The sequence below is a fragment of the Anomaloglossus baeobatrachus genome, chromosome 2 (genome assembly GCF_048569485.1).
Source record: "Anomaloglossus baeobatrachus isolate aAnoBae1 chromosome 2, aAnoBae1.hap1, whole genome shotgun sequence".
NCBI classification, from domain to species: domain Eukaryota; kingdom Metazoa; phylum Chordata; class Amphibia; order Anura; family Aromobatidae; genus Anomaloglossus; species Anomaloglossus baeobatrachus.
The window spans coordinates 449,829,785-449,856,735 of NC_134354.1; the positions used below are offsets into that span (position 1 = coordinate 449,829,785).

Genomic DNA, 26,951 nt, shown 5'->3' on the forward strand with positions numbered 1-26,951 from the left:
CGTCTACAACTGCATCCTCAGCCACCACTCTGCCTCTGAGCATTATTCAGGGTGGATCAATAGGTCGCATGGCCTCTAAGCCTTGCCTAGCCTGGTCCTTTTTTGACATAGAAAAAGATCGCCCAAATTATGTGATCTGTAAATTTGTCATGGTTCTCTTAGTAGAGGTCAAAACCTCAGCAGTTTGACAACTTCTTCCATGAATCGTCACATGAATAAATATCATATGACCCGGTGGGAAGCTCACCGTGCTGCAATGCGGCCTAGCGGAGCGAACCATCCACCGCCTGCCCCTTCCAGTGCATCCGCGCGCTCGTCATCTTCTAGGACTGTGGGGACAGCTGTCACACCTGTTTTTCCACCCACAACTTCCACCACTGTAACCGCAACAGGCAGTTTGCTTGGTAGGTCGTCAGTTGGTTTGGAAGGGGAAACAAGTGAGTGTGTACAGCTCTCTCAGACATCGATAGCACCAACGTTGGATGAAGGCAACATCATGTCTCCGCCTGCACTTCCCTCACAAACCTGCATTTTTCCAGGGACACCCTACTCAACACCGTCTACACACAGCAGCCAGATCTCTGTCCCTCAGATGTGGTCAAATAAAAGGCCACTTCCTGCGACCCATGATAAAGCGAAGAGGTTGACTCTATCCCTCTGTAAGCTGTTGGCTACCGAAATGCTGCCTTTCCGCCTAGTGGACACACAGGATTTTAGAGACCTTATGTCTGTCGCTGTGATCCAGTACAAGATGCCCAATCACCACTGCTTCTCCAAGAAAAGCATGCCCGCGCTACACCAGCATGTCGCACACAACATCACCACTTCCTTGAGAAACTCTGTGTGCGACAGGGTGCATTTCAACACAGATACTTGGACCAGTAAGCATAGACAGGGTCATTACATGTCACTGACTGGGCACTGGCAAACTATGGTGAGAGATGGAGAAGGGTCTGCTGTCCAAGTCTTGCCGTCCCCACGAGTTGTTTCAATCCTTCTTCTGTATGTAGAAGTTAATACACTGCTTCTGCCTCTTCAACCTCGTGTGGGTCCTCCACCTTGGCGCAAACCCTGTGTGGTCAGGCCATCCTTCCTTGTAACTGCGCACAAGGACTACCACACACCTCCTTACTATGCTGGCAGCAGAGCTCAATGCCATCAGGCGGTCAAAGTTTTACTTTGAAATGTATGGGAAATGTGAGTCACACCGCTGAGAAGTTGTGGACGGTTAGCTCTGGATACCGAGTTTCATCAATGGTTGTCTCCACTCAACCAGCAGCCAGGGAAGGCCGGGTGCGACAATGATGCAAACATGGGTGCGGCCCTTCGCTGTGACAATGTGACACACATGGCTTGTGTGGTTCACGTGTTGAACCTGGTTGTCCAGTAATTTTTAAAGCACTATCCTGGACCACATGGCCTTCTGCAGAGAGCACGGTGTAACGCCTTCCTCGATCCACACACTCAGATGGGCTGTTAATGATAGGCTAGAGGGAAGCCACTCACCAAGCAGGACCCCTAGAACCCTGAAACCCTTTAAACCCTATACAGGGATTAGGAATTGCACAGGGCCCAAGGTGATTAATACCTGTGGAAGGCTGCAGTTCCAGAGAATAGTAGTCAGGCAGGGTCAAAACATTAATTGAGGAACAGGAACAGAATGGGACGGCCAGGACTTAATCAGAAAATAAGCATAGGTGAAATGCGGATCGGCCAACAAGGTACATAAACAGCAAGCAGGAAAAGTAGTCAGGTAACAAGCACACAAAATCATAAAACTGAACTGGGGGTAAAAGTAACCAGAGGTCATAGCTATGTCTGGCAGTGGTCTGCAGACAGGATGGGCATAAAAAAGGGTGTGGTGTCTTCCCATTGGTTGTAGCTGAATGATGGTATTTCATCTGTGAGATACCCACCAGCTACATTCAGCCAGAGATTCTGCATCTGTCAAGGTAATGCAGCCCAGTGGGTGAGCATAACCTGCGTCCACCTGCGCCGCTGGCATCGACTCCTCTCCCATCATCAGCACTATTCATGAAAGGAACACGTTGTCACCTGGCGACCGGAGTACAAATTGACGGAGCGGACTCCGTTGGTGACTTAACAGCCGTGTGCGGCAATGATGCAAACCTGGCTGCGGGCCATCGTCAGGGCAATGTGACACACGTGCCTTGTATGGCTCACGTGTTGAACCTAATTCTCCAGCAATTTTTTAAAACACCATCACGGCCTACATGGCCTTGTGCAGCGTGCACGCTCGCTATGTGCTCACTTCCATCGTGCGCACACAGCAGCTCAACAACTTTCGTCGCTACAGAAGACTTTAGGTCTGGTGGTTAAACGCCTGAAATGCGATGTGCCCACACGCAGGAATTTGAATCTGCACATGTTGCAGCGTTTGTGGCAGCACCGCTGAACCCTGCTGCAATACGTTATGACATATAGCCTGGGATAACTTGATCCAGAGGTGGTGCAGATCACGCTGCTGGAGTGGTGTCAGATCAAGGACCTATGCACCCTGCTACACAGTTTACAAATGTCGACGAAGATGTTTAGCACTGGCAATGTCATTCTCAGCGTGACAATTCCGGTCATCTACATGATGGAGCGCACTGTAATTATTATTCAGAGTCAGGTGTTGGGACAAGAGGAAGGGGAGGAAGTACAGGAGGAGTCATATGCGGAAGGGATAACAAGATCTACGAGGTCCAGATGGTCAGCGGCACCTATGCGGCAGTCATGGTGAGGGAGAGAGATTAACAAGGGCGCATAGTATCAGCAAAAAGTGTTGAGGAAGGTGCAGGAGCCCATGAAGAAATGGAGGACGAACTGGCGATGGGCATGGAAGACTCAGCAGATGAGTGAGAGCTTGCTCACATTTCGGTTGTGCGAGGTTGTGGTGAGAGGGCAGAGGAAGGAGGCACGATTCTCACCTCTCTGCCACCAACACACCAAGGACTTGGTCCTCCTGGATGCACAAGACACATCAGCGGCTTCTTGCTGCACTACCTACAACATGACCCTCGGATTGTACGAATTCAAAGTAATCCAGAATACTGGGTTGCCACACTGTTACATCCCCGGTACAAGACAAAATTTGGCAAAATAATTCCTGCCATAGAAATGGACGCACGTATACAGGAGTATCTGCAGAATGTGGTACGCAATCTTAGATCTACTTTTCCACTAAACACCAGTGCTGCACAGAGTGAATCTCAACGCTTTGTCATGGATAGGAGGAAATGGTCTTTTACTTGTCCACATCGGAGGGACCGAGGGATGGCTGCTGTGCTGAGATGGCGTTGAGTACGGTGTCCCTGCAGAGTTGCACTTTTGGTCATATACCAAAATGAGTTGAAAAAGGACAGATGCTGGTGGAAAGGGGAACAGGTGTGTTGGAAAGGGGAAAAAAGTTTTGGTCCGTGGATTTGGTGGTTAAGCAACAGTAACATTTGCTGAAGAAACACCATCTGTTACAGTGGGACTGGCAGATTTGGATAAAGTGGTATATACTATGTTACCGCTATATAACGAAAATTAATAAGAAAAGAAAGAGAAAGGTATATATCCCCATCAGCAGTCAGTGTCCACCGTGCTCCCAGTTGGAAAAGGAGAGGTTGGCAACTGGAAGGTTTGGTGGAGGATACAGAGCTGTGTGGCTATGAAACTAATAGTAGCCTGAACCGAGTTAGACGCCATTCGGATCTGGAGACTGTGAGCCCTGTTAGCGTCACAGGGTCCACATGCCCACCCAGCCCAGGAACTCCCTGTTAACAACACAGGGGCCATTGAGTACGCTGACCGTGTGCGTAGGGGCCACACCTGTGGACAGCAGGCGCATCAGCAGCAGCAGGCCTGTTAATGCCACTGGGCTGCACAAGCAGGACTGGTAGGACAGGAGCTGGTCTTAACCGTTCTGCGTTACCAACTGTGGTGGTGGCCTGCATCGACACCCTATCCCTGCCTACCTCTGGCCTAAAGCCGCAATGGGTTCAACACATGGAGGTGTGCTCTTTCGTAGCATAATAGAAGACTGCGCACCTCCTTGTTGGCTCCAGCCACTTTTATAACCTGGGTCCGCCCCAAACCAGGGTGAACCACAATGCACCTCCTGGAGACAAAAGTAGAGTGACACGTCATGAGTGGCATAACTAGCGTCCTATTTGGAACCGCAACTTCAATGATGACCTCATGGCTGCCATGACCCAAACACCTCACCAGTCATCGTCTGACCATCAATAATGCGGTGACAAGTCATAGGGGTGGGCCTCTGCAAGCCATTTGGGAGGACACCTGATGCCCTGTGGTCTATATGGGACCCCCACATCAGGGGCAGGGCCAAAGAGTTCATTACCGGACCTAGTCTCTGATGCAGTAAGTGCCTGAGCATGCTCAGTAGCATGAAATACAGTCTCTGAAAAAAGACTATCAGCTTTAGCATGGTGTCTAGGCACAAAACAGGACTTAAACCCGGCACGGAATGCAAGCACCTGTGCAAAGAGGCTTTTCACACTTAGTGTGGGAGCATGCGCTGTATCCCGAAATGAAGACTTAGCGTCAGGAATAACACAGTCAGGCTGAGCATACTCACTAGGCGAAACACTGTAATTAGGCTGCAGCTGGGGTAAATCGGCACACGCATGCGCACTAGCTGCCTCTCCACACTTAGACGTGGAGGGGAAATTGCTCTTGGAGATGCTGTCTATGAACAGAAGGAAAAGCTAAAGGAAGCCTGACTTTCTATCCCTCCGAATTATGAAATGCAGCAATGAATTCCATGAGTTTGCTATAACATTAGCGTAGCAAAATGTGCATGAGGGTGTCATGTAGAGGTGCTATAAATAGCTTGTCACCAGTGGGGCACTAATGGAATACAACAGCCAGTTCTATGATGCCACTAAATGGCAGTATTTTTTGCTATCATTATAGCTTATTAAAAACAGAGCAGGAGGGTGTCATGTAGAGGTGCTATAAATAGCTTGTCACCAGTGGGGCACTAATGGAATACAACAGCCAGTTCTATGATGCCACTAAATGGCAGTATTTTTTGCTATCATTATAGCTTATTAAAAACAGAGCAGGAGGGTGTCATGTAGAGGTGCTATAAATAGCTTGTCACCAGTGGGGCACTAATGGAATACAACAGCCAGTTCTATGATGCCACTAAATGGCAGTATTTTTTGCTATCATTATAGCTTATTAAAAACAGAGCAGGAGGGTGTCATGTAGAGGTGCTATAAATAGCTTGTCACCAGTGGGGCACTAATGGAATACAACAGCCAGTTCTATGATGCCACTAAATGGCAGTATTTTTTGCTATCATTATAGCTTATTAAAAACAGAGCAGGAGGGTGTCATGTAGAGGTGCTATAAATAGCTTGTCACCAGTGGGGCACTAATGGAATACAACAGCCAGTTCTATGATGCCACTAAATGGCAGTATTTTTTGCTATCATTATAGCTTATTAAAAACAGAGCAGGAGGGTGTCATGTAGAGGTGCTATAAATAGCTTGTCACCAGTGGGGCACTAATGGAATACAACAGCCAGTTCTATGATGCCACTAAATGGCAGTATTTTTTGCTATCATTATAGCTTATTAAAAACAGAGCAGGAGGGTGTCATGTAGAGGTGCTATAAATAGCTTGTCACCAGTGGGGCACTAATGGAATACAACAGCCAGTTCTATGATGCCACTAAATGGCAGTATTTTTTGCTATCATTATAGCTTATTAAAAACAGAGCAGGAGGGTGTCATGCAGAGGTGCTGCACATAGATTTGCAGTAGTGTGACTAGACAAAAGTCCAATAGCCACGTTTAGGATGCCACTAGGTACACTGACTGTTTGCTAGTATAATGGCTTAGTTAAAAAAAGTTGGAGTGTGCAATGCAGGCAGACATGCTGCAAATATCTTTCCACTAGTGTGACTACACAAAAGTACAATAGCCACGTTTAGGATGCCACTAGGTACACTGACTGTTTGCTAGTATAATGGCTTAGTTAAAAAAAGTTGGAGTGTGCAATGCAGGCAGACGTGCTGCAAATATCTTTACAATAGTGTGAATAGACAAAAGTCCAATAGCCACGTTTAGGATGCCACTAGGTACACTGACTGTTTGCTAGTATAATGGCTTAGTTAAAAAAAGTTGGAGTGTGCAATGCAGGCAGACATGCTGCAAATATCTTTCCACTAGTTTGAGTAGACAAAAGTACAATAGCCACGTTTAGGATGCCACTAGGTACACTGACTGTTTGCTAGTATAATGGCTTAGTTAAAAAAAGTTGGAGTGTGCAATGCAGGCAGACGTGCTGCAAATATCTTTACAATAGTGTGAATAGACAAAAGTCCAATAGCCACGTTTAGGATGCCACTAGGTACACTGACTGTTTGCTAGTATAATGGCTTAGTTAAAAAAAGTTGGAGTGTGCAATGCAGGCAGACATGCTGCAAATATCTTTCCACTAGTTTGAGTAGACAAAAGTACAATAGCCACGTTTAGGATGCCACTAGGTACACTGACTGTTTGCTAGTATAATGGCTTAGTTAAAAAAAGTTGGAGTGTGCAATGCAGGCAGACATGCTGCAAATATCTTTCCACTAGTTTGAGTAGACAAAAGTCCAATAGCCACGTTTAGGATGCCACTAGGTACACTGACTGTTTGCTAGTATAATGGCTTAGTTAAAAAAAGTTGGAGTGTGCAATGCAGGCAGACATGCTGCAAATATCTTTCCACTAGTTTGAGTAGACAAAAGTCCAATAGCCACGTTTAGGATGCCACTAGTTACACTGACTGTTTGCTAGTATAATGGCTTAGTTAAAAAAAGTTGGAGTGTGCAATGCAGGCAGACATGCTGCAAATATCTTTCCACTAGTGTGACTACACAAAAGTACAATAGCCACGTTTAGGATGCCACTAGGTACACTGACTGTTTGCTAGTATAATGGCTTACTTAAAAAAAGTTGGAGTGTGCAATGCAGGCAGACATGCTGCAAATATCTTTCCACTAGTTTGAGTAGACAAAAGTACAATAGCCACGTTTAGGATGCCACTAGGTACACTGACTGTTTGCTAGTATAATGGCTTAGTTAAAAAAAGTTGGAGTGTGCAATGCAGGCAGACGTGCTGCAAATATCTTTACAATAGTGTGAATAGACAAAAGTCCAATAGCCACGTTTAGGATGCCACTAGGTACACTGACTGTTTGCTAGTATAATGGCTTAGTTAAAAAAAAGTTGGAGTGTGCAATGCAGGCAGACGTGCTGCAAATATCTTTACAATAGTGTGAATAGACAAAAGTCCAATAGCCACGTTTAGGATGCCACTAGGTACACTGACTGTTTGCTAGTATAATGGCTTAGTTAAAAAGAGTTGGAGTGTGCAATGCAGGCAGACATGCTGCAAATATCTTTCGACTAGTGTGACTACACAAAAGTACAATAGCCACGTTTAGGATGCCACTAGGTACACTGACTGTTTGCTAGTATAATGGCTTAGTTTAAAAAAGTTGGAGTGTGCAATGCAGGCAGACATGCTGCAAATATCTTTCCACTAGTTTGAGTAGACAAAAGTACAATAGCCACGTTTAGGATGCCACTAGGTACACTGACTGTTTGCTAGTATAATGGCTTAGTTAAAAAAAGTTGGAGTGTGCAATGCAGGCAGACGTGCTGCAAATATCTTTACAATAGTGTGAATAGACAAAAGTCCAATAGCCACGTTTAGGATGCCACTAGGTACACTGACTGTTTGCTAGTATAATGGCTTAGTTAAAAAAAGTTGGAGTGTGCAATGCAGGCAGACATGCTGCAAATATCTTTCCACTAGTTTGAGTAGACAAAAGTACAATAGCCACGTTTAGGATGCCACTAGGCACACTGACTGTTTGCTAGTATAATGGCTTAGTTAAAAAAAGTTGGAGTGTGCAATGCAGGCAGACATGCTGCAAATATTTTTCCACTAGTTTGAGTAGACAAAAGTACAATAGCCACGTTTAGGATGCCACTAGGTACACTGACTGTTTGCTAGTATAATGGTTTAGTTAAAAAAAGTTGGAGTGTGCAATGCAGGCAGACATGCTGCAAATATCTTTCCACTAGTGTGACTACACAAAAGTACAATAGCCACGTTTAGGATGCCACTAGGTACACTGACTGTTTGCTAGTATAATGGCTTAGTTAAAAAAAGTTGGAGTGTGCAATGCAGGCAGACGTGCTGCAAATATCTTTACAATAGTGTGAATAGACAAAAGTCCAATAGCCATGTTTAGGATGCCACTAGGTACACTGACTGTTTGCTAGTATAATGGCTTAGTTTAAAAAAGTTGGAGTGTGCAATGCAGGCAGACATGCTGCAAATATCTTTCCACTAGTTTGAGTAGACAAAAGTACAATAGCCACGTTTAGGATGCCACTAGGTACACTGACTGTTTGCTAGTATAATGGCTTAGTTAAAAAAAGTTGGAGTGTGCAATGCAGGCAGACGTGCTGCAAATATCTTTACAATAGTGTGAATAGACAAAAGTCCAATAGCCACGTTTAGGATGCCACTAGGTACACTGACTGTTTGCTAGTATAATGGCTTAGTTAAAAAAAGTTGGAGTGTGCAATGCAGGCAGACATGCTGCAAATATCTTTCCACTAGTGTGACTACACAAAAGTACAATAGCCACGTTTAGGATGCCACTAGGTACACTGACTGTTTGCTAGTATAATGGCTTAGTTAAAAAAAGTTGGAGTGTGCAATGCAGGCAGACGTGCTGCAAATATCTTTACAATAGTGTGAATAGACAAAAGTCCAATAGCCACGTTTAGGATGCCACTAGGTACACTGACTGTTTGCTAGTATAATGGCTTAGTTAAAAAAAGTTGGAGTGTGCAATGCAGGCAGACGTGCTGCAAATATCTTTACAATAGTGTGAATAGACAAAAGTCCAATAGCCATGTTTAGGATGCCACTAGGTACACTGACTGTTTGCTAGTATAATGGCTTAGTTAAAAAAAGTTGGAGTGTGCAATGCAGACAGACATGCTGCAAATATCTTTCCACTAGTTTGAGTAGACAAAAGTACAATAGCCACGTTTAGGATGCCACTAGGTACACTGACTGTTTGCTAGTATAATGGCTTAGTTAAAAAAAGTTGGAGTGTGCAATGCAGGCAGACGTGCTGCAAATATCTTTACAATAGTGTGAATAGACAAAAGTCCAATAGCCACGTTTAGGATGCCACTAGGTACACTGAGTGTTTGCTAGTATAATGGCTTAGTTAAAAAAAGTTGGAGTGTGCAATGCAGGCAGACATGCTGCAAATATCTTTCCACTAGTGTGACTACACAAAAGTACAATAGCCACGTTTAGGATGCCACTAGGTACACTGACTGTTTGCTAGTATAATGGCTTAGTTAAAAAAAGTTGGAGTGTGCAATGCAGGCAGACGTGCTGCAAATATCTTTACATTAGTGTGAATAGACAAAAGTCCAATAGCCACGTTTAGGATGCCACTAGGTACACTGACTGTTTGCTAGTATAATGGCTTAGTTAAAAAAAGTTGGAGTGTGCAATGCAGGCAGACGTGCTGCAAATATCTTTACAATAGTGTGAATAGACAAAAGTCCAATAGCCACGTTTAGGATGCCACTAGGTACACTGACTGTTTGCTAGTATAATGGCTTAGTTAAAAAGAGTTGGAGTGTGCAATGCAGGCAGACATGCTGCAAATATCTTTCAATTAGTGTGACTACACAAAAGTACAATAGCCACGTTTAGGATGACACTAGGTACACTGACTGTTTGCTAGTATAATGGCTTAGTTTAAAAAAGTTGGAGTGTGCAATGCAGGCAGACATGCTGCAAATATCTTTCCACTAGTTTGAGTAGACAAAAGTACAATAGCCACGTTTAGGATGCCACTAGGTACACTGACTGTTTGCTAGTATAATGGCTTAGTTAAAAAAAGTTGGAGTGTGCAATGCAGGCAGACTTGCTGCAAATATCTTTACAATAGTGTGAATAGACAAAAGTCCAATAGCCACGTTTAGGATGCCACTAGGTACACTGACTGTTTGCTAGTATAATGGCTTAGTTAAAAAAAGTTGGAGTGTGCAATGCAGGCAGACGTGCTGCAAATATCTTTACAATAGTGTGAATAGACAAAAGTCCAATAGCCACGTTTAGGATGCCACTAGGTACACTGACTGTTTGCTAGTATAATGGCTTAGTTAAAAAAAGTTGGAGTGTGCAATGCAGGCAGACGTGCTGCAAATATCTTTACAATAGTGTGAATAGACAAAAGTCCAATAGCCACGTTTAGGATGACACTAGGTACACTGACTGTTTGCTAGTATAATGGCTTAGTTAAAAAGAGTTGGAGTGTGCAATGCAGGCAGACGTGCTCTGCAAATGTCTTTACAATAGTGTGAATAGACAAAAGTCCAATAGCCACGTTTAGGATGCCACTAGGTACACTGACTGTTTGCTAGTATAATGGCTTAGTTAAAAAAAGTTGGAGTGTGCAATGCAGGCAGACGTGCTGCAAATATCTTTACAATAGTGTGAATAGACAAAAGTCCAATAGCCACGTTTAGGATGCCACTAGGTACACTGACTGTTTGCTAGTATAATGGCTTAGTTAAAAAGAGTTGGAGTGTGCAATGCAGGCAGACGTGCTCTGCAAATGTCTTTGCACTAGTGGGACTATAGCAAAGTCCAATAGCCACGTTTAGGATGCCACTAGGTAGACTGACTGTTTGCTAGCATAATGGCTTAGTTATAATGAGTTGGAGTGTGCAGAGGACAGGAGGGTACAGTGCCAGGATTGTGGGGCTCTGGGTAGAGGAATGGAAGCCTGCCTTTCTATTCCCTCCTAATGGTGAAATGCAGCGACGAAATCCCTGACTTTGGCTACACAGACGCTGTCTCTGTTTTCAGGACCTGTCACCTATGGCTCTCTGACCCTGCCGGTTTGAGCCCTTAAAAGGACTGATAGAAAGTGCTCTCCCTAAGCTGTCTAACGCTGTGTATGGAGCGCATACAGCTGTATCGGCGATAGGACTCAGGAGGACGGAGCTGCGACAGTGATGTCTGACACCAAAGACGCAGAAGAGATAATGGCGTCCTGGAGGAAAATGTCCGGTTTTATAATGCAGGGACATGTGACATGGACATCCTATCACACATGCCGTTGCTTCTCTGGCTAAAAGTCCACTTAGCTGTGTGTGTGTCTGGGATTGGCTGACATGCTGGCCCGCCCCACTACACGCGCGCGCTTAGGGAAGGAAGACAAGGAAAAAAAAAAAAATGGCGATCGCCATTATAGAAACAGCAGTGATCTGAAGGCGCTATTCACGCACACTATACACTGAAATGTCATAATAGTGTGATTCACAGAGTGACTTACACTATTACAGCGGAAACCAAGCTAGGATTTAGCTGGTTTTTTGCTGCTAGAACCGTTCTCGAACGTTTCTAGAACTATCGAGCTTTTGGAAAAAGCTCGAGTTCTAGTTCGATCTAGAACAGCCCCCAAAATCACTCGAGCCCCGAACTGGAGAACCTCGAACCGCGAACCGCGCTCAACTCTAAACGTTAGTACCCTATTAGTGCCTATTTTCTTTTCAGTCTTCTTTGCATTCATGCATTCACATGTTCTAAAGTTTTCTTGGTGCAAGCAGTAAGAGATGATTCCCATATAATATAAAACATGTTTGATTTCTTAGGTTTGCGTTAAAGGAAACCTGTTACGTGGCAAAATGCTATTAACCTGCAGATATGGAGTTATTCAGCAGGTTAATAGCATTCTGAACCTGCCTGACACCTGCACATTGAATTCCCGCTGCCAGGAGGAAAAGAACTTTAATCCTCCTGGCAGCATTCCCATCTGTCACGGGGGTTCAGTAACCGCACTGTGTATGGAAAGCAATGGCTGTAACCACGCCCCCCGCACTGACTGACAGCAGGTTCTAATGATGAGTGGCTGTTATTCAGTGCAGGAGGTGTGGTTACAGCCTCCACTCTCCAAACACAGATCAGTGACTGAACCCGTACCAGCGCCACCCCAGTAACTAAAAACAGAATGTTGCCAAGATGATTAAAATTCTTTTTTCCTTTACAGCGAGGTTTAATGTGCAAGCACCAGGCAGATTTACATGCTATTAACTGGCAGATTAACCGCATATCTGCAGGGTAAAACCATTTTCCACTTGACAGGTTCCCTTTAAGTTACTGTTCTATACCACATTTTTTGGACTATACAGTAAGATGTACAGTGTCTTGCGAAAGTATTCGGCCCCCTTGAATTTTTCAACCTTTTCCCACATTTCAGGCTTCAAACATAAACATAAAAATTTAATGTTATGGTGAAGAACCAACAAGTGGGACAAAATTGTGAAGTTGAGCAAAATTTATTGCTTATTTTAACCTTTTTTTAAAAATAAATAACTGAAAAGTGGGGTGTGCAATATTAGACGTCCCCATTTCTTTCAGTCCAGCAAACTCACTCCAGAAGTTCATTGAGGATCTCTGAATGATCCAATGTTGTCCTAAATGACTGATGATGATAAATATAAGACACCTGTGCGTAATCAAGTCTCCATATAAATACACTTGCTCTGTGATAGTCTCAGTGTTCTGTTTAAAGCACAGATAGCATCATGAAGACCAAGGAACACAACAGGCAGGTCCGTGATACTGTTGTAGAGAAGTTTAAAGCTGGATTTGGTTACAAAAAGATTTCCAAAACTTTAAACATCCCAAAGAGCACGGTGCAACCAATCATATTGAAATGGAAGGAGTATCATACCACTGCAAATCTACCAAGACCCGGCCGTCCATCCAAACTTTCATGTCAAACAAGGAGAAGACTGATCAGAGATGCAGCCAAGAGGCCCATGATCACTCTGGATGAACTGCAGAGATCTACAGCTGAGGTGGGAGAGTCTGTCCATAGGACAACAATCAGTCGTACACTGCACAAATCTGGCCTTTATGGAAGAGTGGCAAGGAGAATGCCATTTCTCAAAGATCTCCATATAAAGTGTTGTTTAAAGTTTGCCACAAGCCACCTGGGAGACACACCAAACATGTGGAAGAAGGTGCTCTGGTCAGTTGAAACCAAAATTGAACAATTTGGGCACAATGCCAAATGATATTTTTGGCGTAAAAGCGACACAGCTCATCACCCTGAACACACCATCCCCACTGTCAAACACAGTGGTGGCAGCATCATGGTTTGGGCCTGCTTTTCTTCAGCATGGACAGGGAAGATGGTTACAATTGATGGGAAGATGGATGGAGCCAAATACAGGACCATTCTTGAAGAAAACCTGTTGGAGTCTGCAAAAGACCTGAGACTGGGACAGAGATTTGTCTTCCAACAAGACAATAATCCCAAACATAAAGCAAAATCTACAATGGAATGGTTCACAAATAAGTGTATCCAGGTGTTAGAATGGCCAAGACAAAGTCCAGGCCTGAATCTGAGTCGCCCAAGGATGCTGATCCTCTTCAAGGACGCCACAGGGATTCTCCAACATGGTAAACAGGTAATGTCAGTTTTTATTTATGTGTCGTGACACCACTCACGGCTTGTGGTCAGGGATGTGGATGACCGCCACTGCAGATTTTATGAGCGTCTGGGGCTGATGGGGTTTGCAGTCAGATGTTTCAGCCTCCCGTGAGTGAGGCAGGCCCCAGGGGCTCGGGTGAGCAGAGTAGCGGGTCTGGAATAATACAGGCTGAGTCCAAAAGTCTTTTTAACTGGTTTTTACTCACTTAGATGTTGATGTGAGCTGACCCGGGCGTTGCTGTGATAAACCAGGTAGGACCAGGGGCTCCTTCGGGCCAGTCTGAGGGTAACCGGTTAGCTCGCCTTCCTAGCACTTCTGTGTTCGGAAAACCCCCTAACTTGAAGTACCATGGGGGTCTATCCAGGGAGTTGCTACTGCCTTTTCTCCCCTGTTTGGCCCGTTTGCCGTCAGCGTGGACCAGGTGAGATGGCTTCAAGCTCTGTCTTCTTATGGGTCCCTGCGTTGCTACTGAGGTTCGAACTCTGTGAGGTTGGTGAGGTACCTGTAGTTCCCCTAATCGGCAGGTTTAGCAGGTCGTTAAACTGGAGTCTGCTCTAGGGACCTGTACCCCGTACGTGCCTAGTCACCAGGAGCACCTCTTTTCTCTGACTACTCGGTGACCATTCTCCCCCGCTAACTGTCAATACACCACGCAGGGTCTGACTAGTGTGAGCACGCATATCTCCATAGCGACTGCCGCGCTCCACTACCAGACTGGTCCTCCTCTCTTCCTGACAACCTCTGCACTTTAGCTCTCAGCCTCTCCGCTCCACCCCTTGATGAGATTTGAAAGCTAGCCCCCTCTGGAGACTATCCAAGGGTCCCATCTGCTGGTGTGGGAGACCTGGTTGCTATGTGTCTGTGCGTACACACCTCATGCTGGCTCTTAGGATTACCTGGAAGTACTGTCCCAGCATGGGTGCAGTACTCAGTGGTGCCTGACCGGGTCAGGGGCGCCACAAATCCAATTGAGAATCTGTAGAAAGAGCTGAAAACTGCTGTTCACAAATGTTTTCCATCCAACCTCACTCAGCTCCAACTATTTGCAAAGGAAGAATAGGCAAGAATTTCAGTCTCTCGATGTGCAAAACTGATAAAGACATACCCTAAGTGACTTTCAGCTGTAATCGCAGCAAAAGGTGGCGCTAGAAAGTTTTAACTTAAAGGGGATAAATAATACTGCACACCCCAATTTTCAGTTCTTTATTTTTTAAAAAAGTTTAAAATAAGCAGTAAATTTCATTTAACTTCACAATTGTGCCCCACTTGTTGTTGAATCTTCACCATAAAATTTAAATTTTTATCTTTATTTTTGAAGTTTGAAATGTTGGAAATCGTTGAAAAATTCAAGAGGGCTAAATACTTTTGCAAGACACTGTACATGTCGATAAGACGCATACAAATTTGAACAACAGAAAATAGGAAAAAAATCTTAATATTTAATCTACCTTGGTGATATTAAGATGTGGGGGGGTTAATGTGGGGGGAATGTTGGTGGGCTTTCGTTGTGCTCCTTTCATAGTGCTCTAAACTAGAAGAGGGGGATAATTAATTATTCTATAGTGGTAGAAGTATATTAAGGGGGTTGCACCAAGGAAATATATGGCATTATATACTGTCCCCAGCAGTGACATAACAAGGACGCAATATGGTTTACTTTGGTTGTGTTGTACTTAAGTTCACCAGTATATTTATTGTGGAAACGGCTATGTGTCCGGTGTCTTACATGTGTAATGTCTTTCATTTATGCCCCTTACACTCCTTATACACGATTTAGCTGCCTATACTACACTTTACTAGAAGTTATCCCACACTGTAAAAGATATATATTGCAGATTTTATATCAATTATTAAACCCACAAGATTGACCACCACTCAAAGACAAAGCCAGACTATCAATTAATAGCCAGGTAGTGATACAGTGGAAATGCAAAACCTACAAATACTACACTGGAATAAATCAAACTAATTTTAATGCAAAAACTTCTTCTTTATTAATATTAAAAACATTACTAAAACTAGTAGAGCAAAAAATGTGAAGGAGTGACACTCAAATATGCCCCATGGCACAATATTAGACATCAGTTTGTATATATAAAATACCAAAAAATATGTCATACATTGACATCAATAATTACAAACTATAACATGTAACACCATACTGTAAATCAGTAGACTATAATAACATGTCCAATATCAAATGTGTCACAATAAGTACAAAATTCAAATTTAGATGACACAGGCTAATAGGATAGCAAATGTAAAATGGATAGAAATAAGTAGGCAAATAAATGATAATATAAAAAAATAATAATATATATCAGGAAAACTATAGTGAAACCCGATATGGGGAAAGATAATCTGAGAGTCTACTGCTAAGTGAAAACCAACTATTATCTACATATGACAAAGATTCATTCTATTAACTCTAGCAAGCTCATCTCAGTCTCTCCTGCTCAGCATTAGGCCGAGGCCACACGGGGATTTGTGCGAGTGCTAGCATGACACTCTCACACGCTCGCAGCACAGCGGGAGCCGAGTGTCCTGTGAGTGTCATGCGACTGTGGTCTGATCGTGTGATCAGGCCACAGTTGTGGAGGGGGGGGCCAGCGCTGCGGAGGGAAGGGCCGGCTCTGCAGAGAAGAGTGAGGGATTCATCTCCTTATCTCCTCCATTGCCGGCTCATGTGAGAATTGCACTGCTCTCGCGTTACACCGGTGTTTCTCTCTCCCCATAGACTTGCATGGGTGCGAGTGGAACAGGATCGCATTCCACTTGCAGAATGCTGTTACTGTTTTCTCGGTCCGATTTGTGCTGAGAAAATAATCACTCATGGGAGCTGCCCCATAGAGTAATATTGGTCAGAGTGGAATGCGATTTTTTTATTGCATTCCACTCACACTGCTTTTCTCGCCGTGTGTCCTAGGCCTTAATTAAACAAATCGACAGAAACTTATGCAGCCGCTTAATTTTCTCAGAAAAACAGTAGAGCATTCATAAGTGCTATGCTCCTATGGTTTAAGGAAGCAGTTAGGAAGGAACCTTACTGACTGCTGGCTAAAAGACCCACATATATTTTTGAAGTTATCTAGATAAAAAGTTTGTTTTACAGTCAGAAAAATGCACAGTACATTTCAACCAGACAATTGAAAAAAAATCAATTTATGTGTGATATGTTGTGCAGGTGTTTGGAATACCTTCATAATTTTTTACACCTATTTTAACAGCAATATCTAATGTTTCCAAACGAAATAAATTCTATGAATCGAGACATTCTGAATGAAGGTTTACTTACAGGTAGTTGTTTCTCTAGACAGATGCTAAAATTTTTGGTTTGGTTAGGCTTTAGTTTCTTTAGAGGAATTCTTGTTTCACCGATAAATTCATTGTGACGGAACTTATCTTCATCACAGACTGAAATTCTAGACATAAACAAAAACAAAACATTATAAAGTTTTTGCTATTTAGCTTAAATATATTTCACTATAAATGAAATATAACAAAATAAAATTGATTCTAAACTATGATAGAAAGAAGATGGATTTGATTAATAATTTTTATATACCATAACAGGAACATGAACCAATGAGATTCAGACCAAAATTCGCTGACGGTGCTTTAAGCTTAATATTCTCAGATGACAACGAAACTTTATCACCTACCAAATCTGAGTGGCCCCAATATCCATTTTAACCTCCCGCCAAACATCACCAAGTTTCTGTATGGTGACCTCCACCCCAAGACATTCACAGCTTAATAAAACAAATAATCAAAATGGGGATGAAAACCATAATCACAAAAAAACAGTGGCAAACCAGTTAACAATCTCTTTCTAATTTCAATTAATAAAAAGATATTGAGTACACAGCCACGGAAGCCGCAGTACCAACCCCACAGGTAATTTATCCATGGCAAAACAAGAAATGGATTCAGAGTGAAGTGCCCCACTTTAAGCATGAAATCCATCATTACACGTTTGGCAAAGTTCTGTAGTAGTGGTGTTCTGTCAATAGCCAAAATTTGAATAGCTTTTTCCAGACTAAATATCCCTAAAGCTGATTTCAGAATCAGTCACGAATTCATAAATTTTGTTGCAGAACCGCAGTCAATAAAAGCCAATGTGAACAGTAAATAGTTCATGTAGGGCAAACCTCTATTAAGCAGTACTAAATCTGAGGAGCAAAGTGTACCTCGAAGTCTGGGTGAAATCGTTCTTCCAACAACTTGCTTGCCTTAGAATGAATTGGGCAGTTCTCTTGAAAATGTGCAGAAAAAACACAGTAAAGACAGAGTCCTTGATAGTGCGGACTTATCCTTTCCACAACATGAGAACTGGAGAAAGGCACCCTGCTGCTTACTGGGTCGCTCCTGAATTCTGCAGTTCATTTGAATGGCTTGGGTCATAGTTGTGACGCCCCTGCGGTAACCAGGTGTCACAAAAATAAGGTAACAACAAGGTAACAGCTCGGGTCCTACATGACTGTGCCAGTCACTACACACACTAGCACACCAGGAAATCTACACTCGCTGTACCCGGCTGGGAGCCTCACCTAGCCAGATGACAGGGCTGGGCCCTATTAGATAACAGGCAGCCAACTGGGAGGAAGAGACCAGATCTGGGGGAGAAGAAAGTGACCTGGGGAGTGTGGGTAGAGAGTAGAACAGAAAGATGAGTTTAGGAGGAGGAAGTAGAAGGTTGTGAGGAGAGGAGTAGTAAGAAAGGTGTCAAGACAGACCAGAGACTCTTGAGACACAGAGAGAAAGTGGAAGGAACCAGAAAGGAAAGTGAGGAGTAAGAAAGTCGGCGGACTGGTAGTAAAGACACTGCAAGGACCTGAGGGGAAAGATCAGCCACTCAGAGGAGGAAAGTAGCTGCAGAGCGAGAGAGTAAGCTCCAAGGACAGAGGGATCCTGTGGGGTGGACATCCAGGGCTTACAGTACGCACGGGTTGCAGATCCCAGAACAGACCAGGACTTCAAGTCATCTGTTAACTCTGCCAGGCGGGTGGGTTTTCAGGACTCATCTGCCACCAATAACGTCTGAGGCATCAGCAGCAAAGAGGGGACCGGAACCTATTCCCTTAAATAGTCCAAGCTGCCTGCGGCAGGACCCAGACACCAGGAGGACCTCCAAGTGCTCTACGCCAGGGATGACCCACATATGCCAGAGTGCACAGGAGGTCGAGTGGCACCAGTTTGGCAGGCATAGTCATCAGGGACACGGGCGCACCTGGGATCCAGTGTGTCCCCAGGGCGTGAATACAGTAAGTAAAAATCATCAAACTGTCCTCTTTGTCTGGACTGCTTCATTGCCGCGCGCCTCCACGTTAACCCTTTACCTACCCCTGGGGAAAAGCCCTGCTTGCGGAGGGCTCACCATCCACGCTGCCCCCCATCCATCATCCCCAGTGGGAACCTGCAGCGGCGGTCCTATCATGCCTAGCCGCAAACCGCGAGTGGTGTAGTCAGACTTTATTGTTCTTTTTCTTTTGCAATTTTCATTTAAAACTGTTCGACGGTGCCCCCATGTCCGGGACCTCTCAAGCCACGGACCGCCCAGATCCGAGCAGCTCGGCTGCCCCGGGACATGACATAGTCATCACCAAAGAACAAGAGGGAACATTAAGAGCCAGAGCATCCGGAAGAGCTTTAGAAAGGCCCCTTTTGCAATTGGCACATGAGAGCTGCATTATTCCTCTAAACTTCAGTAGGCTGTTTCTGGAACTCAGTAGTGTAGTCCTCAGCTGTGCTGTTTTCCTGTCTCAAACTAATGATTTTAGCCTCCACGACTTGGATTACGTCAGTTTATCATAAATTACACCTAAGGTGTCATTGAAGGTGTTGACAGAAAATGATTCTGGGGCTTGGGGGTATAACAAAAAAGCCCAAGTATGAGGGTCCCCTTGCAAGAGGGACATATTTATTTCTATCAACTAGCAATTATTCCTTGAAGAATGAAGTAACAGGGTAAAAAATAATTTACAGCTCTCCCTGAACACCCTAAACCGGTTTTCCTCTCAAAAATATTTTTTCAGGAACGGTCACTACAGGTTCCGGCAAGCCCAACAGCATGTCTGAGGGTACAGACATTGCAGCCACAACCAGCAGTGGTGAACTAAAGAGAGCCTTAAACAAATTAGATACCTGTATCTGCAACTGAAATTGTAAAGATTCAAGATTCCGGAATTCCTTAACCAGATTCTGAATAATTTACGTCAGATTCGCCACCTGATCACAAAGTGTGTGAACTGGATCTATGCTTGTGAAAATGAAAAAAAAAAATAAAAAAAATGTAAATGCTGGTTTTAATGTCTTACTGAGTTACTTCTCATTGGCAATCAATGAGGTGGGGAAGTCAAGGAGTCCGAGATCAAAAGCCAGGAGAGTCAAAGATAAAAGGGATAAGACAAATGGGTAGTCAAAGGTCAAGTCTAGAGTTAGGTAACTAATATCAAATTGATTTAAGGCAAAAGGGATAATCCAACATCAGGTCAATCCAACATCAGGCAACAAGACTAGAATATCAGAATAAAGGACTGACATAACACTGAGCAAAGTTATAACTAGAAGCAATCAGATCACTTCCAGCAAACTAAATACCCAAGTAATCACTTTGACACCTGAAGGAAACCCTGCTGCAGGTCTGGCCAGATAGTTTAGCTAGTCTGCCAATAATATTACTAACAAACTCAGAATGCCCCTGCCTCAAATTGGATGACTGAGTTGTCACTTAACAAACTGATAACCCAGCATGCCCTTGATCTTATAGCTGTCACTCAAAGTGTCCATAGGACATCATGAGTGGTAAAATCTTGACAACCTCAAAGTAAAGTACCAGCCACACAACCTCAAGTTCAAGTAAATGGGTCACCATTGTCACCTAATGAGTTCTCATATTGTGGCAATCATAGCGCACCACAAACAGTTTCCATACAGTACAAATAATAGAACTCCCAAACCCTAAAGCCCCCTTTACATGCAACGACATCGCTAATGAGATGTCGTTGGGGTCACGGAATTCCTGATGCACATCCGGCCTCGTTAGCTACATCGTTGCGTGTGACACGTACGAGCGATCGCTAAGGATCAAAAATACTCACCTTATCGTTGATCGTTGACACGTCGTTCATTTCCATAAAATCGTTGCGCCCTTGCGAGAGTATCACAAAACTTCCCTTTTAAGTGGCAACCGTCAGTTTTAAAATATCTGGGAGTTATGGTACCTAGGGATCCAGCAAAAATTATACATCACCATTTTTTTCCCTTATTAGAAAGGACAATCAGGGACTTAAAGAAATATGACAAAAAGAGATTGACGTGGTTTGGGCGTATAAACGAGATAAAAATGGATGTGTTACCGAGGTTCCTGTTCCTGTTTCAGACAATACCCATACAGCTACCACTAAGTTACTTCTCCAAGATCCGGACAGCCTTGTCTTGGTTTGTCTGGGGGAACAGGAGACCCCGAACAGGAATTAAAACTCTGACCAGACACAAAAGTGACGGGGGGGCAGGGCTCCCAAATTTTCAGTTATATTACAAGGCAGCTATCCTAACGAGATTACTGGACTGGCATTTTCATGGTAATTCGAAACAATGGGTGGTGATTGAACAGGATATGCTGGGAACTCCCTTACATTTACTTCCATGGTTAGAGAAAGAAAGTAGGATCCAGATAGCAAAAGGAATGGAGTTCACGCGGACAGCGATGGGGATGTGGGATGGAGAGATAAAAAAGGGATCTCTTTCTCAAGAGCAGGGCCCACTTACCCTCGTATTCGGTAATAAGAAGTTCCCCCCAGGACTCCACTCCCATAGATTCGGGGGATTTACTCGGGCAGATGATACTCGTTTTTGTCACGTGCTTCCGGGACACACCCTACCAACTTATACTTCCATGCAGGCCACAGGGAAAGAGATTTCCTGGATGGAATATATGCAGTTGAAATCTTTCCTCCCGTACCAGGACAGGGAGAGAAGGATGAGGACACCCCCTACTCCTTTTGAGAAAGTATTTTTACAGGGGTCATCACCTGGACATGGCATCTCACTCATTTATAAAACGCTGAACCAGAGAAATAGGGTGGATAAACCTCACTTTGTCTGTAGGTGGGGAGAGGAACTGGGAGAGGATATTCCAGAGGACGATTGGAGCAGAGCGTACCTGTGGACCCACAAGCTTTCCTTGGCGTGCACCGCTCAAGAGAAAAGTTATAAAATTCTCTCAAGGTGGTACCATTACCCGACTAAATTACATGCTATATTTCCCTCTGTGTCTGATGTGTGCTGGAGGTGTGGCACAGACACAGGTACAATGCTACACATATGGTGGAGCTGTACTAAGCTGCAACCCTTTTGGGACTCAGTGTTCTACCTGTACAAAAAGATGAGTGGAGGTGAAATAGAAAAGTCCCTCCAGGTTGCCCTTCTTTCTATGCTCCCAGGAGCTATTAAAACACAAAAAAGGGACATGTTGCGATTTTGCCTGGCAGCTGCCCGTATGATTATCCCACAATTTTGGAAACAGACTAGATGCCCTACGGTGCTGGATTGGTTGGAGGAGATGACAAACCTCCAGAGAATGGAGGAGCTGACAGCAGAACTAAATGGGAACACAGAAAAATTTACTACAGTTTGGGGACCATGGATTATGTTCATGGAGTCCCCAGAGTTTGTGGAGAGTTTGGCGAGCTTTTGAACTGAGAAACGGTGGGGAGTCTCATTCCTCCCCCCCCTTTTTTCTTTTCTTGCTTCCCCCCTCTACCCCCTTCTCTTTAATTTCCTCTTCTTTATGCTTGTATCTTTCCTCTTCTTTCTTTCTTTTCTGAACATTAATCTGCATTTTTCTAGTTTCATTTTTTATATGAAAAGATTTATCAATAATTCATAAGACAATAGACATACAAGGAAAATGAGTATATTAGAATACAGGAAGTCAAAAGAAGTGGGAATTCTGACCTATAATTTATAAGTGGTTGTATGGTAATAGCACAAAGATAATTTGAAGAATTCCAAAAAATTTAGTAATGTAACAATTTCTGGATGTTATCCCAGCATTGAGAAAATGATGTTTATGTATTGCAATTGCACAAATGATATGTTTGTATGTTGACAACAGTTTCATCAATAAAACAGATTTGAAATAAAATCGTTGCTCGTTCTGGACGCAGGTTGTTCGTCGTTCCTGAGGCAGCACACATCGCTACGTGTGACACCCTGGGAACTGTTCTGTCCCCACTTAAAGGTGATTGAAGGCTCGTAGTTGTGGAATGGCGTGAGAATCTTTCCTTTGTTCTTCCTCTAGGTGAGGCAGACATGACCAGAGCGCTCCAGAGTTAAAGATGCACATGCTGAGATGAAACAATGGTGGTTTATTTTCTCCAAAGGTTAAGGACATGCAGGAGTACAGTGGTCCAAAAGTACCTGGCATTGTGGTTATCTTGTGTGCTTGTCTCTAGAGCCACTAATGTAAGAAGACTTTGCTTCTAGCAGCTCAAATAAGGGGTGTGATTCTCACAATCTCTGGCTGTGAACTGAACATGCCAGGAAGTGATGCAAGAGGAGCAGCAGACACTCCCATGGGCTGGACGAAAAGAAACAGAGGAGCCGAAAAGGTCTGACCAGTAGATGGCAGCAGAAGACAAGCATGAAAAACATTAAATAACAGTTTTAAATAAAACAAGTAGGAACAGCACACTCCCAGTCTGAAATTCACTTTGGGGATTTCACTATTGAGTCCATAATATAACCTGAAAGGAAAGGCACGTTAAATGCAAAAACAAACTCAATTGAGTCCAAAACAAGAAGGATGGCTCAAAGTTCAGGTTTGGTAGCGTTCATACCGTAGGGACGGTCTCTATGGGCAACAGCAGAACAAGTTCGTGGATTGGCCTTGCAAAGGTCTTCGCCTCACCTTTCCTAATGACCTTTAGCTCCACCTTCCGAACATTGCCGTCCTGGCTAGGCAGTATCCTAGTAATCAGTCCCATAGGCCAGTCAGTCCTTTCTGTGGTCTGGTCTTTCATGAGGACTAGGTCTACTTCTTTGACTTTCGGCTTGGGATGTCGCCACTTCATTCTTCCTTGAAGAATAGTGAGGTATTCCTTCCTCCATCGGTTCCAGAAGTAGTCAGCCAAGTATTGAACCCGTTTCCAGTGTTTTTGATAAGTGTTTGCGTGGGTGAACTCTCCGCTAGGCATTAAAGCGTTGTCAGTTTTTTGGGTAAGAACAATAGTAGGAGTTAATATAGTTGGTGTTTCTGGATCCATGGTCACCGGCACAAGGGGTCTTGAATTGATAATGGCTGAGACTTCAGCTAAAAGAGTGACTAGAGTCTCATGTGTGAGTCTTGAGGAGTTGACGTCCATTAGCATGGAGTTCAAGATGTTGCATGAAATTCCGATCATCCTCTCCCAGGAGCCTCCCATGTGAGAACTGTGAGGGGGATTGAAGATCCAGGTGCAACCTTTCTCTGCCAGCTGATCTTGGATAGGCTTGGTGTCGATGTTCAGTTCTCTACATGCACCGACGAAGTTGCTTCCACGATCAGACCTCAGCTGTTTCACTGGTCCTCTGATGGCAAGGAACCTTCTCAAGGCATTGATTAGTTTGGAGGTGTCCGAGAAGACATGGAGTCCCTTTCTTTATGCTAGAGGTGAGTGAGATTTTGATATAACATCTTGGGATGTGAATGTTGTTCAACCCACGCAATGACTGTTCCCAAGCTTCCCATTTTTGCTGTTTGTCAGAAGGGAGTGGGGTATCCCAGTCCTTGAGGGTTTCAGAGAATTGTCTCAGCAGGGATTTGCCTTGTATAGTGATAGGTGCCACAAATCCCAGCGGGTCGAATAAGCTGTTCACTATAGAAAGGACACCACATTTTGTGAATGGCTTGTCTGAGCAACTTACTTGAAATCCGAAGGAGTTAGCTGCAAGATCCCATCTGATGCCCAGGCTCCTCTGCACGGGTGGACTGTCTAGCCCCAAGTCAATATCTTTGAACCCAGGCGCGTGATCACCCGACTCAAAGGCTCTCATTACGGTCAGGCTGTTTGAAGCAATTTTGTGTAACCTGAGTTTTGCCTGTGACAGCATGCCTTGGGTCCTTTTGAGAAAATCAATGGCTGCTTCCTCGGTGGGTAGTGATTTGAGCCCATCATATACATAAAAGTCTTTCTCAACAAAGTCTCTGGCGTCTGTTCCATACTCAGACTCTCCCTCTAATGCGGTTCTCCATAGTGTGAGACTCATGTGGGATTAGTGGATGAGGGCAGGTATATCTCACCCCGGTATCGGTCCTATGTGACTTAGCCTGGTCAGGATCACCTGGCTACTAATGGATTAATGGGAGGTGAAGGACGGAGGTAAAAGGAATCTGGGAAGTTGGGGGAGGGTCTCCATCTGGGCAACACAGTAAGCCTGTCTGTGTAGGAGACACTTGTAAGTTGGAGCAATGCTTGATGTCTGTATGGTTTAGCTGGAAGGGAGAAGCCCTCCAGTTGGTAGTTAGGATATCATCCTGCATAGTTAGCGCCGGACAGGCAAGGATTTATTTTGTTGGTGTTTTTTTTCCTTTTGTTTATGCTTCACTGCAATAAACCTGGCCAAGCGTCAGTTACACCTTGAATTCGGCTGTCTGCCTGAGGTGAATACGTGCCCTTTGAACCCAGCAAAGGCGATCCCGGAGCGTGTTATCACATTGTGGTGGAGAACGCGGGCAGCACGTAATCATCATAATGGATGACGTGGTGAAAGCGCTGGTACAATCCGCAGCTGTGCAGCAAGAAGCTAATCGCTTGATGTCGGCACAGTTGAAGGAACTGGTGGAATCGACGGTTAGAGACCGCCAACTTTTGCAGCAGGTGGCGCAGTGTCTGGCGACCGTACCTGAGAGTAATGCGGAGGCTGACCAGAGGGTGATTCATGTGAGTCGGTGCTGGCAAAAATTAACCACAGAGGACGATGTGGAAGCTTACCTGACCACGTTTGAACGGACGGCGGAGCGGGAAAAGTGGCCAAAGGAGCGATGGGCCGACTTGCTTGCACCGTTTCTGGCAGGTGAGGCCCAAAAAGCCTACTTTGATCTTGAGTCTGAAGCCGCGCACGACTTTGATAAACTAAAAGCCGAGATCCTTGCCCGGCTGGGAGTGACGACGGCCGTGCGAGCACAGAGAGTTCATCAATGGACTTATCAGCCCGATAAACCACCGCGGTCACAGATGTTTGACCTCATTCACTTGACCAAGAAAAGGCTACAGCCCGAGGTTTTGATGGCGCCAGAGATGGTACAAAGAATCGTTCTTGATAAATACCTAAGAGCTCTACCGCCATCTCTGAGAAAGTGGGTAAGCCATGGAAACCCCACGACAGCGGATCAGCTAGTGGATCTAGTGGAGCGTTATTCCTTGGCAGAAGGACTTATGGACGATGCTACACATCCTCGCTCTCCCCTTCTCGACGAGGATCTGGTAAGACTGTTCCAGGGTCATGGGGAGGAGGAAAATATCCTAAGGCAGTGGAGGAGGAAAACAGGACTGCTGGCCCTGTGAGGGCTAAGGTGCCAAACTATGTTCTTAGCAAGGGGCCCGTGAGGTGTTTCCGCTGCCAGGAGGTGGGCCACATTGCTGCAAACTGTCCAGTAACTGCAGAACCGATGCAGTGCGATGTCACAGACTTTGAAAAACGCATGGCTATGGTTGCACGGGTAGTGTGTATTGCGGCATGTCAAGGCGATATGAAAAAACACCTGTGTGAAGTGTCCATTGATGGCAATACTGTTGTTGCACTATTAGACTCGGGAAGTGTGGTGACTCTGGTAAAGGCCAGTCTGGTAGCAGTCCCGATGGGACCGTCAGATAAATTTTCTGTGACGTGTGCATGGAGACACCTGCTCGTACCTCACAACGGTCTCCTGCATTACTACGCCCTATGGGTCTGTGCATCATAAGGTGGGACTAGTACCAGCATTATTGCATGATATCATTTTGGGCAGGGATTTTCCCCACTTCTGGCAGTTGTGGGAGAACCAATTAGTACCCCAGGGTAGCCGCACGGATGATCCTTCTCCCACACCTTGTGTGGGCCCGGAGCCACTAGAGGATGCCCCACAAGAGGGTTCAGAGGAGGAATCCGCTGAAAACAACCCCCAGTTCCCCTTTTCAGTTCTGGCGGGTGATTCCGATGAACCCGGGGCAGAGGCGGACACGGGTGGCTGTCCCCCTTCCTCTTGGCTGAATTCGGAAGTCCAGAAAGATGACTTCCAAAGTGAGCAAATGAGAGATCCTACCCTTTCTCAGGCTATAAAAAAATGTTAAAATGATAAACGGGGTGCAGGTGGATGCAGGTACTAGGCTGTCTTACCCCTACATGGCACTGGAGAATGACTTTCT

The 26,951-nt window shown here is 44.6% G+C and overlaps 1 protein-coding gene across 2 annotated transcripts in view; it reads right to left on the reverse strand.

The window, feature by feature from the left end:
* DOC2B (double C2 domain beta) overlaps positions 1-26,951 on the reverse strand; it is a 1,333,838-nt gene that overhangs the window by 264,315 nt on the left and 1,042,572 nt on the right. For both annotated transcript variants that reach the window (XM_075334207.1, XM_075334206.1), the window contains one exon: positions 16,859-16,985. In XM_075334207.1, coding sequence (XP_075190322.1) covers positions 16,859-16,985 — 127 coding nt within the window. The remainder of the gene's footprint in view (positions 1-16,858; positions 16,986-26,951) is intronic.